The 14,001-nt window shown below is 53.9% G+C and overlaps 1 protein-coding gene across 5 annotated transcripts in view; it reads right to left on the bottom strand.

Annotated features, from left to right (window-relative positions):
• The window catches only part of uggt2 (UDP-glucose glycoprotein glucosyltransferase 2), a 625,263-nt gene that overhangs the window by 440,756 nt on the left and 170,506 nt on the right, over positions 1–14,001 (bottom strand). For all 5 annotated transcript variants that reach the window (XM_038817830.1, XM_038817832.1, XM_038817829.1 and 2 more), the window contains one exon: positions 8,218–8,392. In XM_038817830.1, coding sequence (XP_038673758.1) covers positions 8,218–8,392 — 175 coding nt within the window. The remainder of the gene's footprint in view (positions 1–8,217; positions 8,393–14,001) is intronic.

The following is a 14,001-nucleotide window of genomic DNA, read 5'->3' as shown; positions in this document are numbered from 1 at the left end:
GCAATTGTATAAGGTGTTAGTGCGGCCACACCTGGAGTATTGTGTTCAGTTTTGGTCTCCTTACTTGAGAAAGGACGTACTGGCGCTGGAAGGTGTGCAGAGGAGATTCAATAGGTTAATCCCAGAGCTGAAGGGGTTGGAATATGAGGAGAGGTTGAGTAGACTGGGACTGTACTCGTTGGAATTTAGAAGGATGAGGGGGGATCTTATAGAAACATTTAAAATTATGAAGGGAATAGATAGGATAGATGCGGGCAGGTTGTTTCCACTGGCGGGTGACAGCAGAACTAGGGGGCATAGCCTCAAAATAAGGGGAAGTAGATTTAGGACTGAGTTTAGGAGGAACTTCTTCACCCAAAGGGTTGTGAATCTATGGAATTCCTTGCCCAGTGAAGCAGTTGAGGCTCCTTCATTACATGTTTTTAAGGTAAAGATCGATAGTTTTTTGAAGAATAAAGGGATTAAGGGTTATGGTGTTCGGGCCGGAAAGTGGAGCTGAGTCCACAAAAGATCAGCCATGATCTAATTGAATGGCGGAGCAGGCTCGAGGGGCCAGATGGCCTACTCCTACTCCTAGTTCTTATGTTCTTATGTATGCGAGGGGGAACAGGATGTGTGTGAGAGGGATACAGGGTGTGTGTTGGGGGGTACGGGATGTGTGTAAGGGGGTACAGGCTGTCTGTGAGGGGGTACAGTCTGTCTGTTCAGGGAGTACAGGCTGTCAGTGAGGGGGTACAGGATGTGTGTGAGGGGGTACAGGCTGTCAGTGAGGAGGTAGAGGATGTGTGCGTGAGAGGGTACAGGATGTATGTGTGAGGGGGTACAGGATGTGTGTGACGGGGTACAGGCGGTCAGTGAGGGGGTACACGATGTGTGTGAGGGGGTACAGGCTGTCAGTGAGGGGGTACAGGATGTGTGTGAGGGGGTACAGGATGTGTATGAGGGGGTACAGGCTGTCTGTGAGGGGGTACAGGCTGTCAGTGAGGGGGTACTGGGTGTGTATGACAGGGTACAGGATGTGTGTGAGGGGGTACAGGCTGTCTGTGAGGGGGTACAGGATGTGTGTGAAAGGGTACAGGCTGTCTGAGGGGGTACAGGATGTCTGTGAGGGGGGTACAGGATATGTGTGAGGGGATACAGGCTGTGTGTGAGGGGGTACAGTCTGTGTGTGAGGGGGTACAGGCTGTGTGTGAGGGGGTACAGGCTGTCTGTGAGGGGGTACAGGATGTGTGTGAGGGGGTACAGGCTGTTTGTGAGGGGGCACAGGATGTGGTTGAGGGGTACAGGCTGTTTGAGAGGGGGTACAGGATGTGTGTGAGGGGTTACAGGGTGTGTGTGAGGGGGTACAGGATGTCTGTGAGGGGGTACAGGATGTGTGTGAGGGGGTACAGGCTACAGGCTGTGTGTGAGGGGGTACAGGCTGTCAGTGAGGGGATACAGGATGTGTGTGTGAGGGGGTACAGAATGTGTGTGAGGGGGTACAGGATGTGTGTGAGGGGGTACAGGCTGTTAGTGAGGGGGTACCGGACGTCAGTGAAGGGGTACAGGGTTTATGTGAGTGGGTACAGGATGTGTGTGAGGGGGTACAGGTGGTGTGTGAGGGGGTACAGGATGTGTGTGAGAGGGTACGGGACGTCAGTGAGGGGGTAGAGGCTGTCTGGGAGGGGGTACAGGATGTCAATGAGGGGGTACAGGATATTTGTCAGGGGGTACAGGATGTGTGTGAGGGGGTACAGGCTGTGTGTGAAGGGACAGGATGTGTGTGAGGGGGTACAGGATGTGTGTGAGGGGGTACAGGATGTGTGTGAGGGGGTACAGGATGTGTGTGAGGGGGTACAGGATGTGTGTGAGAGGGTACAGGATGTGTGTGATGGGGTACAGGCTGTCTGTGAGGGGGTACAGTGTGTCTATGAGGGGGTACAGGATGTGTGTGAGGGGGGTACAGGATGTGTGTGAGCGGGTACAGGCTGTCTGTGAGGGGGTACAGGATGTGTGTGTTGGGGTACAGGATGTCTGTGAGGGGGTACAGGGTGTCCATGAGGGGGTACAGGATGTGTGTGAGGGGGGTACAGGATGTGTGTGACGGGGTACAGGATGTATGTGAGGGGGTACAGGATGTGTGTGTGAGGGGGGACAGGATGTGTGTGAGGGGGTACAGGCTGTCAGTGAGGGGGTACAGGATGGGTGTGAGGGGGTACAGGCTGTCAGTGAGGGGGTACAGGATGTGTGTGAGGGGGTACAGGATGTGTATGAGGGGGGTACAGGCTGTCTGAGGGGGAACATGTTGTCAGTGAGGGGGTACAGGGTGTGTATGAGGGGGTACAGGATGTGTATGAGGGGGTACAGGCTGTCTGTGAGGGGGTACAGGATGTGTGTGAGGGGGTACAGGCTGTGTGTGAGGGGGTACAGGATGTGTGTGACGGGCTACAGGATGTGTGTGAAGGGGTACAGGCAGTCTGTGAGGGGGTACAGTATGTGTGTGAGGGGGTATAGGCTGTTTGTGAGGGGGCACAGGATGTGGTTGAGGGGGTACTGGCTGTTTGAGAGCGGGTACAGGATGTGTGTGAGGGCTTACAGGGTGTGTGTGAGGGGGTACAGGATGTCTGTGAGGGGGGTACAGGATGTGTGTGAGGGGGTACAGACTGCAGGCTGTGTGTGAGGGGGTACAGGATGTGTGTGAGGGGGTACAGGATGTGTGTGAGGGGGTTCAGCTGTCAGTGAGGGTGTACAGGATGTGTCTGAGGGGGGTACAGGATGTTTGTGAGCGGGTACAGGATGTGTGTGAGGTGGGTACAGGATGTCTGTGAGGGGGTTCAGGCTGTCTGAGGGGGTAAAGGATGTGTGTGAGGGGGTACAGGATGTGTGTGAGGGGGTACAGGATGTCTGTGAGGGGGTACAGGGCGTGTGTGAAGGGGTACAGGGTGTGTGTGAGGGGGGACAGGGTGTGTGTGAGGGGGTACAGGCTGTCTGTGAGGGGGTACAGGATGTGTGTGGGGGGTTACAGGATGTGTGTGAGGGGGTCCAGGATATATGTGAGCGTGTACAGGCTGTCAGTGAGGGGGTACAGGATGTGTGCGTGAGGGGGTACAGTATGTGTCTGAGGGGGTACAGGATGTGTGTGTGAGGGGGTACAGGCTACAGGCTGTGTGTGAGGGGGTACAGCCTGTCAGTGAGGGGATACAGGATGTGTGTGTGAGGGGGTACAGAATGTGTGTGAGGGGGTACAGGATGTGTGTGAGGGGGTAAAGGCTGTCAGTGAGGGGGTACAGGATGTGTGTGAGGGGGTACAGGCTGTCTGTGAGGGGAGTACAGTATGTGTGTGAGAGGGTACAGGATATGTGTGAGGGGGTACAGGCTGTTAGTGAGGGGGTACCGGACGTCAGTGAAGGGGTACAGGGATTATGTGAGGGGGTACAGGATGTGTGTGAGGGGGTACAGGTGGTGTGTGAGGGGTACAGGATGTGTGTGAGGGTACGGGGCGTCAGTGAGGGGGTACAGGCTGTCTGTGAGGGGGTACAGGATGTTTGTCAGGGGGTACAGGATGTGTGTCAGGGGGTACAGGATGTGTGTGAGGCGGTACAGGCTGTGTGTGAAGTGGCACAGGATGTGTGTGAGGGGGTACAGGATGTGTGTGAGGGGGTACTGGATGTGTGTGAGGGGTACAGGATGTGTGTGAGGGGGTACAGGATGTGTGTGATGGGGTACAGGCTGTCTGTGACGGGGTACAGTCTGTCTATGAGGGGGTACAGGATGTGTGTGAGGGGGGTACAGGATGTGTGTGAGCGGGTACAGGCTGTCAGTGAGGGGGTACAGGATGTATGCGAGGGGGTGCAGGATGTGTGTGAGGGGGATACAGGGTGTGTGTTAGGGGGGTACAGGATGTGTGTAAGGGGGTACAGGCTGTCTGTGAGGAGGTACAGTCTGTCTGTTCAGGGGGTACAGGCTGTCAGTGAGGGGGTACAGGATGAGTGTGAGGGGGTACAGGCTGTCAGTGAGGAGGCAGAGGATGTATGCTTGAGGGGGTACAGGATGTGTGTGAGGGGGTACAGGATGTGTGTGAGGGGGTACAGGATGTGTGTGAGGGGGTACAGGATGTGTGTGAGGGGGTACAGGATGTGTGTGAGGGGGTACAGGATGTGTGTGAGGGGGTACAGGATGTGTGTGAGGGGGTACGCGATGTGTGTGAGGGGGTACAGGCTGTCAGTGGGGGGGTACAGGATGTGTGTGAGGGGGTACAGGATGTGTATGAGGGGGGTACAGGCTGTCTGTGAGGGGGTACAGGCTGTCAGTGAGGGGGTACATGGTGTGTATGATGGGGTATAGGATGTGTGTGAGGAGGTACAGGCTGTCTGTGAGGGGGTACAGGATGTGTGTGAGAGGGTACAGGCTGTCTGAGGGGGTACAGGACGTCTGTGAGGGGGGTACAGGATATGTGTGAGGGGGTACAGGCTGTGTGTGAGGGGGTACAGGCTGTGTGCGAGGGGGTACAGGCTGTCTGTGAGGGGGTACAGGATGTGTGTGAGGGGGTACAAGCTGTTTGTGAGGGGGCACAGGATGTGGTTGAGGGGTACAGGCTGTTTGAGAGGGGGGTACAGGATGTGTGTGAGGGGCTACAGGCTACAGGCTGTGTGTGAGGGGGTACAGGCTGTGTGTGTGAGGGGGTACAGAATGTGTGTGAGGGGTACAGGATGTGTGTGGAGGGGTACAGGATGTGTGTGAGGGGGTCCAGGATGTCAGTGAGGGGGTACAGGATGTGTGTGAGGGGGTACAGGCTGTCTGTGAGGGGAGTACAGTATGTGTGTGAGAGTGTACAGGATATGTGTGAGGGGGTACAGGCTGTTAGTGAGGGGGTACCGGATGTCAGTGAAGGCGTACAGGGTTTATGTGAGGGGGTACAGGATGTGTGTGAGGGGGTACAGGTGAGTGTGAGGGGGTACAGGATGTGTGTGAGGGGGTACAGGATGTCAATGAGGGGGTACAGGATGTTTGTCAGGGGGTACAGTGTGTGTGTGAGGGGGTACAGGCTGCGTGTGAAGGGGCACAGGATGTGTGTGAGGGGGTAAAGGATGTGTGTGAGGGGGTACAGGATGTGTGTGAGGGGGTACTGGATGTGTGTGAGGGGTACAGGATGTGTGTGAGGGGGTACAGGATGTGTGTGAGGGGCGACAGGATGTGTGTGAGGGGCGACAGGATGTGTGTGAGGGGCGACAGGATGTGTGTGAGGGGCGACAGGATGTGTGTGAGGGGGTACAGGATGTGTGTGAGGGGGGTACAGGATGTGTGTGAGGGGCGACAGGATGTGTGTGAGGGGGGTACAGGATGTGTGTGAGGGGGGTACAGGATGTGTGTGAGGGGGTACAGAATGTGTGAGAGGGGTACAGGATGTGTGTGAGGGGCGACAGGATGTGTGTGAGGGGGGTAAAGGATGTGTGTGAGGGGCGACAGGATGTGTGTGAGGGGTGACAGGATGTGTGTGAGGGGGTACAGGATGTGTGTGAGGGGGTACAGGATGTGAGTGAGGGGCGACAGGATGTGTGTGAGGGGCGACAGGATGTGTGTGAGGGGCGACAGGATGTGTGTGAGGGGCGACAGGATGTGTGTGAGGGGCGACAGGATGTGTGTGAGGGGGTACAGGATGTGTGTGAGGGGGTACAGGATGTGTGTGAGGGGGTACAGGATGTGTGTGAGGGGGGTACAGGATGTGTGTGAGGGGGGTACAGGATGTGTGTGAGGGGCGACAGGATGTGTGTGAGGGGGTACAGGATGTGTGTGAGGGGGTACAGGATGTGTGTGAGGGGCGACAGGATGTGTGTGAGGGGGTACAGGGTGTGTGTGAGGGGGGTACAGGATGTGTGTGAGGGGCGACAGGATGTGTGTGAGGGGGTACAGGATGTGTGTGAGGGGGTACAGGGTGTGTGTGAGGGGGGTACAGGATGTGTGTGAGGGGCGACAGGATGTGTGTGAGGGGGTACAGGGTGTGTGTGAGGGGGTACAGGATGTGTGTGAGGGGCGACAGGATGTGTGTGAGGGGGTACAGGGTGTGTGTGAGGGGGTACAGGATGTGTGTGAGGGGCGACAGGATGTGTGTGAGTAATGTGGGAGGCAACCCTTCAGATATTTTGTCCTGCCCAAAGCTGGGAAGATGTTTTGAAGAGGGTGTTTAGTACAATCTCGGGGATCTGACCTGTGGGCACGGAGCCTGGCCCCCTGGAAGCCACATTCTGGATTTTGGACTGCCCTGAGCTGCAGGTGGGAGCGGGGCCAGGTGGGAGCGGGGCCTGGTGGGAGCGGAGCCAGGTGGGAGCGGAGCCAGGTGGGAGCGGAGCCAGGTGGGAGCGGGGCCTGGTGGGAGCAGAGCCAGGTGAGAGCGGGGCCAGGTGGGAGCGGGGCCTGGTGGGAGCAGAGCCAGGTGAGAGCGGGGCCAGGTGGGAGCGGGGCCTGGTGGGAGCAGAGCCAGGTGGGAGCGGGGCCAGGTGGGAGCGGGGCCAGGTGGGAGCGGGGCCAGGTGGGAGCGGAGCCAGGTGGGAGCGGGGCCTGGTGGGAGCGGGGCCAGGTGGGAGCGGGGCCTGGTGGGAGCGGAGCCAGGTGGGAGCGGGGCCAGGTGAGAGCGGGGTCAGGTGGGAGCGGGGCCAGGTGGGAGCGGGGCCTGGTGGGAGCGGAGCCAGGTGGGAGCGGGGCCAGGTGAGAGCGGGGCCAGGTGGGAGCGGAGCCAGGTGGGAGCGGGGCCAGGTGAGAGCGGGGCCAGGTGGGAGCGGGGCCAGGTGGGAGCGGGGCCAGGTGGGAGCGGGGCCTGGTGGGAGCGGAGCCAGGTGGGAGCGGGGCCAGGTGAGAGCGGGGCCAGGTGGGAGCGGGGCCAGGTGGGAGCGGGGCCTGGTGGGAGCGGAGCCAGGTGGGAGCGGGGCCAGGTGGGAGCGGGGCCAGGTGGGAGCGGGGCCAGATGTCTTCGCCTTCACCTTGGTTATTGGATGTTGGCTGCTGTGTCTGTGGTGTTGCCACCCACAGTGTTCAGGCACAGTGTCCAGGCATCACAGTTTGACTGGGATGCTAGACAATAAGTCCCAGATACTACATGGCACGCCTACCCACGGTGATCCATTCAGGAAAGGTGAAGAGCTTAAGTAACTACAATTGCCAATTCCGTATTCGCAATAGCCCTCAGCCGCGCAGCCAGACTCTGCGGTCAGTGGGAGTTATCGGTTGTCATAGGGGCAGACAGGCAGGGTCAAGGGTTTCCCCTGGAACATGTACAAACGATATAGGGGTTAGCACGGAGGACTTGTGCACCGTTGACCCCCTCTCCCCCACGCCTCCCCAGCTCTGATCCCCCACCCCCGCCGCTCCCAATACCCCAAACCTCCATAATGGACTACTCCATCTGGGCTGCATCTAACCCCCCCCCAACCGCTCGGTAGCCCCTCCACCCCCCTCCAAGCACTGGGCAGCTCATTGCCTGTGAATGGTGATGGCTACTCACCTCCTAGGGACCCCACATCAGCTCTTCGGTCAGGTTCACATTTTTGAAAAGCAGTTTAATCGACGCCAGCGCAACCACTTGCTGGAGAGGCCGCTGGATCACGGGAGACTGGTGGAAATTGGGTGGCTCCAGTTAGTTACATGGAAATAGGGCCTTAAGTGGTGATTATTGGTTTCTCGCCACTCTCCAGCGGGATCCCGATTTCGCCTACAGGAACGAGCTGGTTGCATCATTAACGATTTGGCGCCCGGCACGATTCTCATTTTTGACTTCTCCCATTGTTCACCGGATTCGTCGTGCTGTCTCTCGAGTGCAACAAGGCTACTGAATCGCGCCCAAAAACTCCATAGTCCTCAGAAAGTGGGCTGGTTCTGTGATGTAAACCTATGTTCTTGTGGTAAACCTATTTCACAACGAAAAATAGTCTTGTTCTCATCTGACACACACACACACACAAGTTTCCAACAGCATCATTGGAATGAGTGTGAATCTGACCAAGATCAGTTAAATTTAAATACCATAGGCTATTAACAGGGTCATAATTACTGTTTGTAAATGCAACGCCAGATAAGAGTGAGCTACCAAGACACCTGCAGCAGCATGTTTATACTGGTGTAGTCTTAAGGAGCATAAAACATAAAGTAAATGCCATCTTTGATACCATAACAGAATCTGCAATGATGTTCAAGACAAAATTATTTAATATTTATGAAAATCATGCAAACCAAACCTTTAGCACATACCTGCACATAATGACGTAGAACATACATAACTTCTCCTTTGCCAGCCTTCTCAGACAGAATCTTGTGGAATTTAGAAAATTCTTTTGTGCCGATTTCAGCGTACAAAATGGCAACTGGAGCTTCAGGATTGTTTGTTGGAAACGTATGGTCCCCTTTAAACAAGTATGGCTTGGGTCTGTCAACGGAAATTAGTTTGAGATTCTAAGATCTAGCCTACATTTGAAAAGAAATCACAATTCTATTTCTTCAACAATTCTCTCCGGTGCAGAATAACAAATGAAGTTGAATGGACTTAATTTTACATGCTTCCATATACAAATATATAGTTATGACAATCTCTACTGGAAAATCAATATGGCACGCTTTAAAATATCAATAGTATAAAATGGGGGCTTTAAAATATCAATAGTTTGGACGGCTAGAAAATTACAATCAAAAGGTTTGCATGCAAAGTTGTCAAGATAAAGAACCATCAAGGTGATGAAATTAATGGTTTAGTGGAAGGCAGAAGTTATTTGCTGACTATGTGAACTTCCTCCCTCCTTGCCAAAGTAGATTTCTGACATAAAAACATAATGCTGGAAATACTTTGTTGATCAGGAAATATCTGTGGAACACTCAACGAAGCGTGGGAAGGGGGGACTTTGCCCCCGACGATGTCACGGGCGCTGATCTCGTTAATTTTAAAGAAGGACAAGGACCCCCAGCAGTGTGGTTCATACAGGCCCATATCTCTCCTCAACGTGGATGCTAAGGTGCTGGCAAAAATCCTGGCCACCAGGATAGAGGACTGTGTGCCAGGGGTTGTGCATGAGGACCAGACAGGTTTTGTGAAGGGAAGGCAGCTGAACACGAATGTGCGGAGATTGCTGAATGTCATTATGATGCCGGCGATTGAGGAGGAGGCAGAGATAGTGGTGGCGCTGGATGCGGAGAATGCCTTCGATAGAGTGGAGTGGGGGTACCTATGGGAGGTGTTGGGGAGGTTTGGATTTGGTGAAGGGTTCATTAGATGGGTAAGGCTGCTATATGAGGCCCCGATGGCGTGTGTGGCCACGATTAGGAGGAGGTCAGAGTACTTCCGGCTTTACCGAGGGACCAGGCAGGGTTGCCCCTTGTCCCCCTTGCTGTTTGCACTGGCAATCGAGCCGCTGGCGATGGCATTGAGAGATTCAGAGAGGTAGAGAGGCTTGGTGCGAGGTGGAGAGGAACATAGGGTGTCGTTGTATGCCGACGACCTGTTACTGTATGTGGCGCACCCTGGAGACCAGGAGGAAGGAATTGGTAGGCTCCCGCTTAGGCGGGCAAGGGAGAGCTTTAGGTACCTGGGGGTGCAAGTGGCCAGGGACTGGGGGCTCTCCACAAGCATAACTTTACCAGACTGGTAGATCAGATGGAGGAGGAGTTCAGGAGGTGGGACATGCTGCCATTGTTGTTGGCGGGGAGGGTGCAGTCCGTCAAAATGACAGTGCTTCCGAGGTTCTTGTTCCTTTTTCAGTGCCTGCCCATATTTATCCCCAGGGCCTTCTTTAGGAGAGTGACCGGCAGTATTCTGAGCTTTGTGTGGGCACATGGGACTCCGAGAGTGAGGAGGGTGTTCCTGGAGCGAGGAAGGGATAGAGGCGGGCTGGCGCTGCCCAACCTTCTGGGGTACTATTGGGCAGCCAATGTGTCAATGGTGCATAAATGGGTGATGGAGGGGGGAGGGGCGGCGTGGAATAGAATGGAGATGGCGTCATGTAGAGGTACGAGCCTGGGTGCCATGGTAACGGCACCGTTGCCGCTCTCCCCTAAGAGGTTTACCACGAGCCCGGTGGTGGCGGCGACCCTAAGAATCTGGGGACAGTGGAGACGGCATCGGGGGGAAACAGGGGGCTCGATGGAGGCTCCACTGGGTGGCAACCATCGGTTCATCCCGGGGAACACGGATGGGGGATTCAGGGGGTGGCAAAGGGCGGGCATCAGCAAATTGAGGGACCTGTTTATTGGCGGGAGGTTTGCGGGCCTGGGGGAACTGGAAGATAAATTTGGCCTTCCCCAGGGGAACATGTTCAGATACCTGCAGGTAAAGGCGTTTACTAGGCGACAGGTAGAGGGATTCCCTTTGCTGCCCTCGCAGGGGACGATGGACAGAGTGCTTTCGGGGGTGTGGGTAGGAGAGGGGAAGGTGTCTGACATCTATAAGGTAATGCAGGAGGTGGAGGAGTCGTCAGTGGAGGAGCTGAAGGCTAAATAGGAGGAGGAACTCGGGGAGCAGATAGAGGACGGGACTTGGGCGGAGGCCTTGGAGAGAGTCAACTCTTCCTCCTCATGTGCGAGGCTTAGTCTCATCCAATTTAAGGTGCTGCACCGGGCCCACATGTCCGGGACTAGGATGAGTAGGTTCTTCGGGGGTGAGGACAGGTGCACCAGATGTTCGGGGAGTCCTGCGAACCACGCCCATATGTTCTGGGCATGCCCAGCACTGGAAGAATTCTGGAAGGGGGTGGCGGGGACGGTGTCGAGGGTGGTTGGATCCAGGGTCAAACCAGGGTGGGGACTCGCGATTTTTGGAGTTGCGGTAGAGCCGGGAGTGCAGGAGGCGAAAGAGGCCGGTGTCCTGGCCTTTGCGTCCCTAGTAGCCCGTCGAAGGATTCTGTTACAATGGAAGAATGCAAGGCCCCCAAGCGTGGAGACCTGGATCAGTGACATGGCGGGATTTATAAAATTGGAAAAGGTCAAATTTGCCCTGAGAGGATCAATACAAGGGTTCTATAAACGATGGCAGTCTTTATAGTGTGTTAATTTCGTTGTTGTTAAAATGCTGGGTTGTTCATGGGGATGGGGCGAATGCATATGATTGTTAATATTATTGTTATTTTCGGTATTTTACTAAGGTGCGTCAATGTTGTATAAAATCAAAATTCCTCAATAAAAATTATTTTTTAAAAAAAGGAAATATCTGTGGAGAGAAACACAGTTAGTAGGCGCAATCTGACGAGAAAAGAAACAAGTCCATTCTGGGTGGGATTAGAGGGATTGTTCCCGCCACTTGGAATGTCGAGAACAACCTATCTAGCGGCACTCTGTTTCTTTTCCAGGCCTCGGGAAGTAACGCAACGCCGAGGCAGCAGTCGCACTTCTCACACTGAGGAGCTCCACTTGTCAGTGCAGGAAGAGATCAATGGTGCCTCAATCTCACAACCCCTGACGTGATCCACAGACCCCCTCAATACCCCAAATCACCTGTTGGGGAGTCCTCAAGCTCCCAGCACCCGACCTCATAGGGGCAGGGCACCACCTGGGCCCGATTCCCAACATGGGCCAAATGTCACCAGAGCATCTTAGCACTGCCGACCTGGCATCATGGCTGTACCACCTGGGCAACTGGAACGGCTACAGAAGTTGAATTCCACGAGTTTAGTGAATAGAGTAAAGGCAGACCTACAGAGGAGGAATAGTCTCCCATTATCTCTGGCAGGCCAGGTCCAATAGGGTAAGATTTGCCGAGATTTTTATTGTTATTCCATTGCCTCCAGGTGTTCCTGCCCAAGTCTGCCTTCCAAAGGGCCAAGTGGCCTATCTCCAAGCTTTATTTGGTTGGGCAAGATTCCAGGTATTCGGAGAGCTGTCCTTCACATGGACAGTCAGGGAGTCTGGAGCTGCCAAACGTGTGGGTGGCCAACGCAGAAAAGGTGTTGAGGTGGTGAGGGGATCTGGGTTCAGGTGGACGCTGAGTCATGCAGGGGAAATGTTCGGGGGCATTGGTAACAGAGTCATTGCCATTGGCGCTGGCAAGGTACTCCGTGAACCCAGTGCTGGTATCCACATTAACGATATGGAGGCAACTCTACCACCATTTCAAACTGGGACCAGCCTCAAGGTTGGCTCCCATTTGTGCCAACCACATGTTTGAGCTGGCAAAGCTGGATGCCATATTTGGTGCACAGAAAATGAAAGAGTTGGAGAGAATGAGCCATAGAATCATCCTACACAGAAAAAGGCCCTTAGACCAATCGCATTGGCGCCAGTCAAAAACAAACCACCTAACTATATAGATAGATAGATACAATCTACAGTGCAGAAAGAGACCATTCAGCCCATCGAGTCTGCACTGGCCCTTGGAAAAAGCACCTCACCGAAGCCCACACCTCCACCCTATCCCCACCTAACCTTTTAGACACGAACGGCAATTTAGCATGGCCAATCCACCTAACCTGCACATCTTTGGACTGTGGGAGGAAAACAGAGCATCCAGAGGAAACCCGCAGGCACGGGGAGAACGTACGGACTCAGCACAGACTGTGACTCAAACCGGGAATCCAACGTGGGACTATGGAGCTGTGAAGCAACTGTACTAACCACTGTGCTGCCCTCTGTTCTACCATGCTGTCCTTTTTCCCATTTTCCAGCATTTGGTCACAGCCTTGCATTCGTGAGATTGCAAGGACACATCTAAATGCTTCTCAAATGTTTTGAGGATCTCTTCCTCCACCACCCTTTCAGACAGTGAATTCCAAACTCCCACTACCTTCTAAGTGAAACAATTTTCTTTCTTCACATTTCCTCTAAACCCCTTATATTAAATCTATTGAACCCTGGTCATTGATCCAAATACTAAGGGAAAAAGTGTTTGCCTGTCGACTCTATCTATGCATCTCAAAATTTTATATCTCAACCATGCCCCCCCCCCCCCACCGTCTCCTCTGCTCCAAGGAAAGCAATCCCAGTCTATCTGGATACAGAACTGGCTCGATCAAAGAGGAGGGTAGCAGTGGAAGGGTGCATTTCTGAATGGAGGCCTGTGACAAGTGGTGTTCCGCAGGGATCAGTGCTGGGACCTTTGCTGTTTGCATTCTGTATCAATGATTTGGAGGAAAATGTAACTGGTCTGATTAGTAAGTTAGTAGACGACACAAAGGTTGGTGGAATTGCGGATAGCGAAGTCAGAGGATACAGCAGGATATAGATTGGGCTGAGAGATGGCAGCTGGAATTTAATTCGAACAAATATGAGGAAATGCTTTTTCAAAGGTCTAATACAGATGAGGAATATAACAGTATATGGCAGAACCCTTGACAGTATTGACAGGCAGAGGTACCTGGGTGTACAGGTCCACATGTCACTGAAAGTGACAACGCAGGTGGAGAAGGTAAGTCAAGAGAAAGCAAGTCATGCTGCAGTTGTGTGGAACGTTCGTTGGGTCATACTTGGAATATAGTTTTCAATTCTGGTTACCAGATGTGAAGGCTTTGGAGAGGGGACAGAAGAGGTTGACCAGGATATTGCCAGGTATGGAGGAATTAGTTCAGAGGAAAGGTTGGATAAAATCGGTTTGTTCTCACTGGAATGACGGAGGTTGAGGGGTAACCTGGTAGAAGTCTACAAAAGTATGAGAGGCATGGACAAAGTGAAGTCATAAGCTTTATCCCAGGGTGGAAGAGTCAATTACTAGGGGACAGGTTGAGATGCGAGGGGCAACATCTGGAGGAAATGTGCAATGGAAGTTGTTTTAAACAGAAGGTTTATATTCGAGGCATATGGTTTAAGAGCAGGGACATTATGCTGGAACTGTGCCGGAGGGTGCCAGAGGAGGTGGTGGAAGCAGATATAATAGCGACGTTTGAGGGGCGTCTTGACAAATACACAAATGGAATGGGAATAGAGCAATACGGACCACGGAAGAGCAGAAAGTTTTAGGTCAGACTGGTAGCATGGTCGGTGCAGGCTTGGAGGGTCTGTTCCTGTGCTGCACTTTTCTTTGTCCTTTGTTCGGTAAAATCTCTCTTCACAACTAATTCTCCA

This window comes from Scyliorhinus canicula, chromosome 14 (genome assembly GCF_902713615.1).
Source record: "Scyliorhinus canicula chromosome 14, sScyCan1.1, whole genome shotgun sequence".
Classification (NCBI taxonomy): Eukaryota; Metazoa; Chordata; class Chondrichthyes; order Carcharhiniformes; family Scyliorhinidae; genus Scyliorhinus; species Scyliorhinus canicula.
This window is presented reverse-complemented; position numbering and strand designations above follow the sequence as displayed.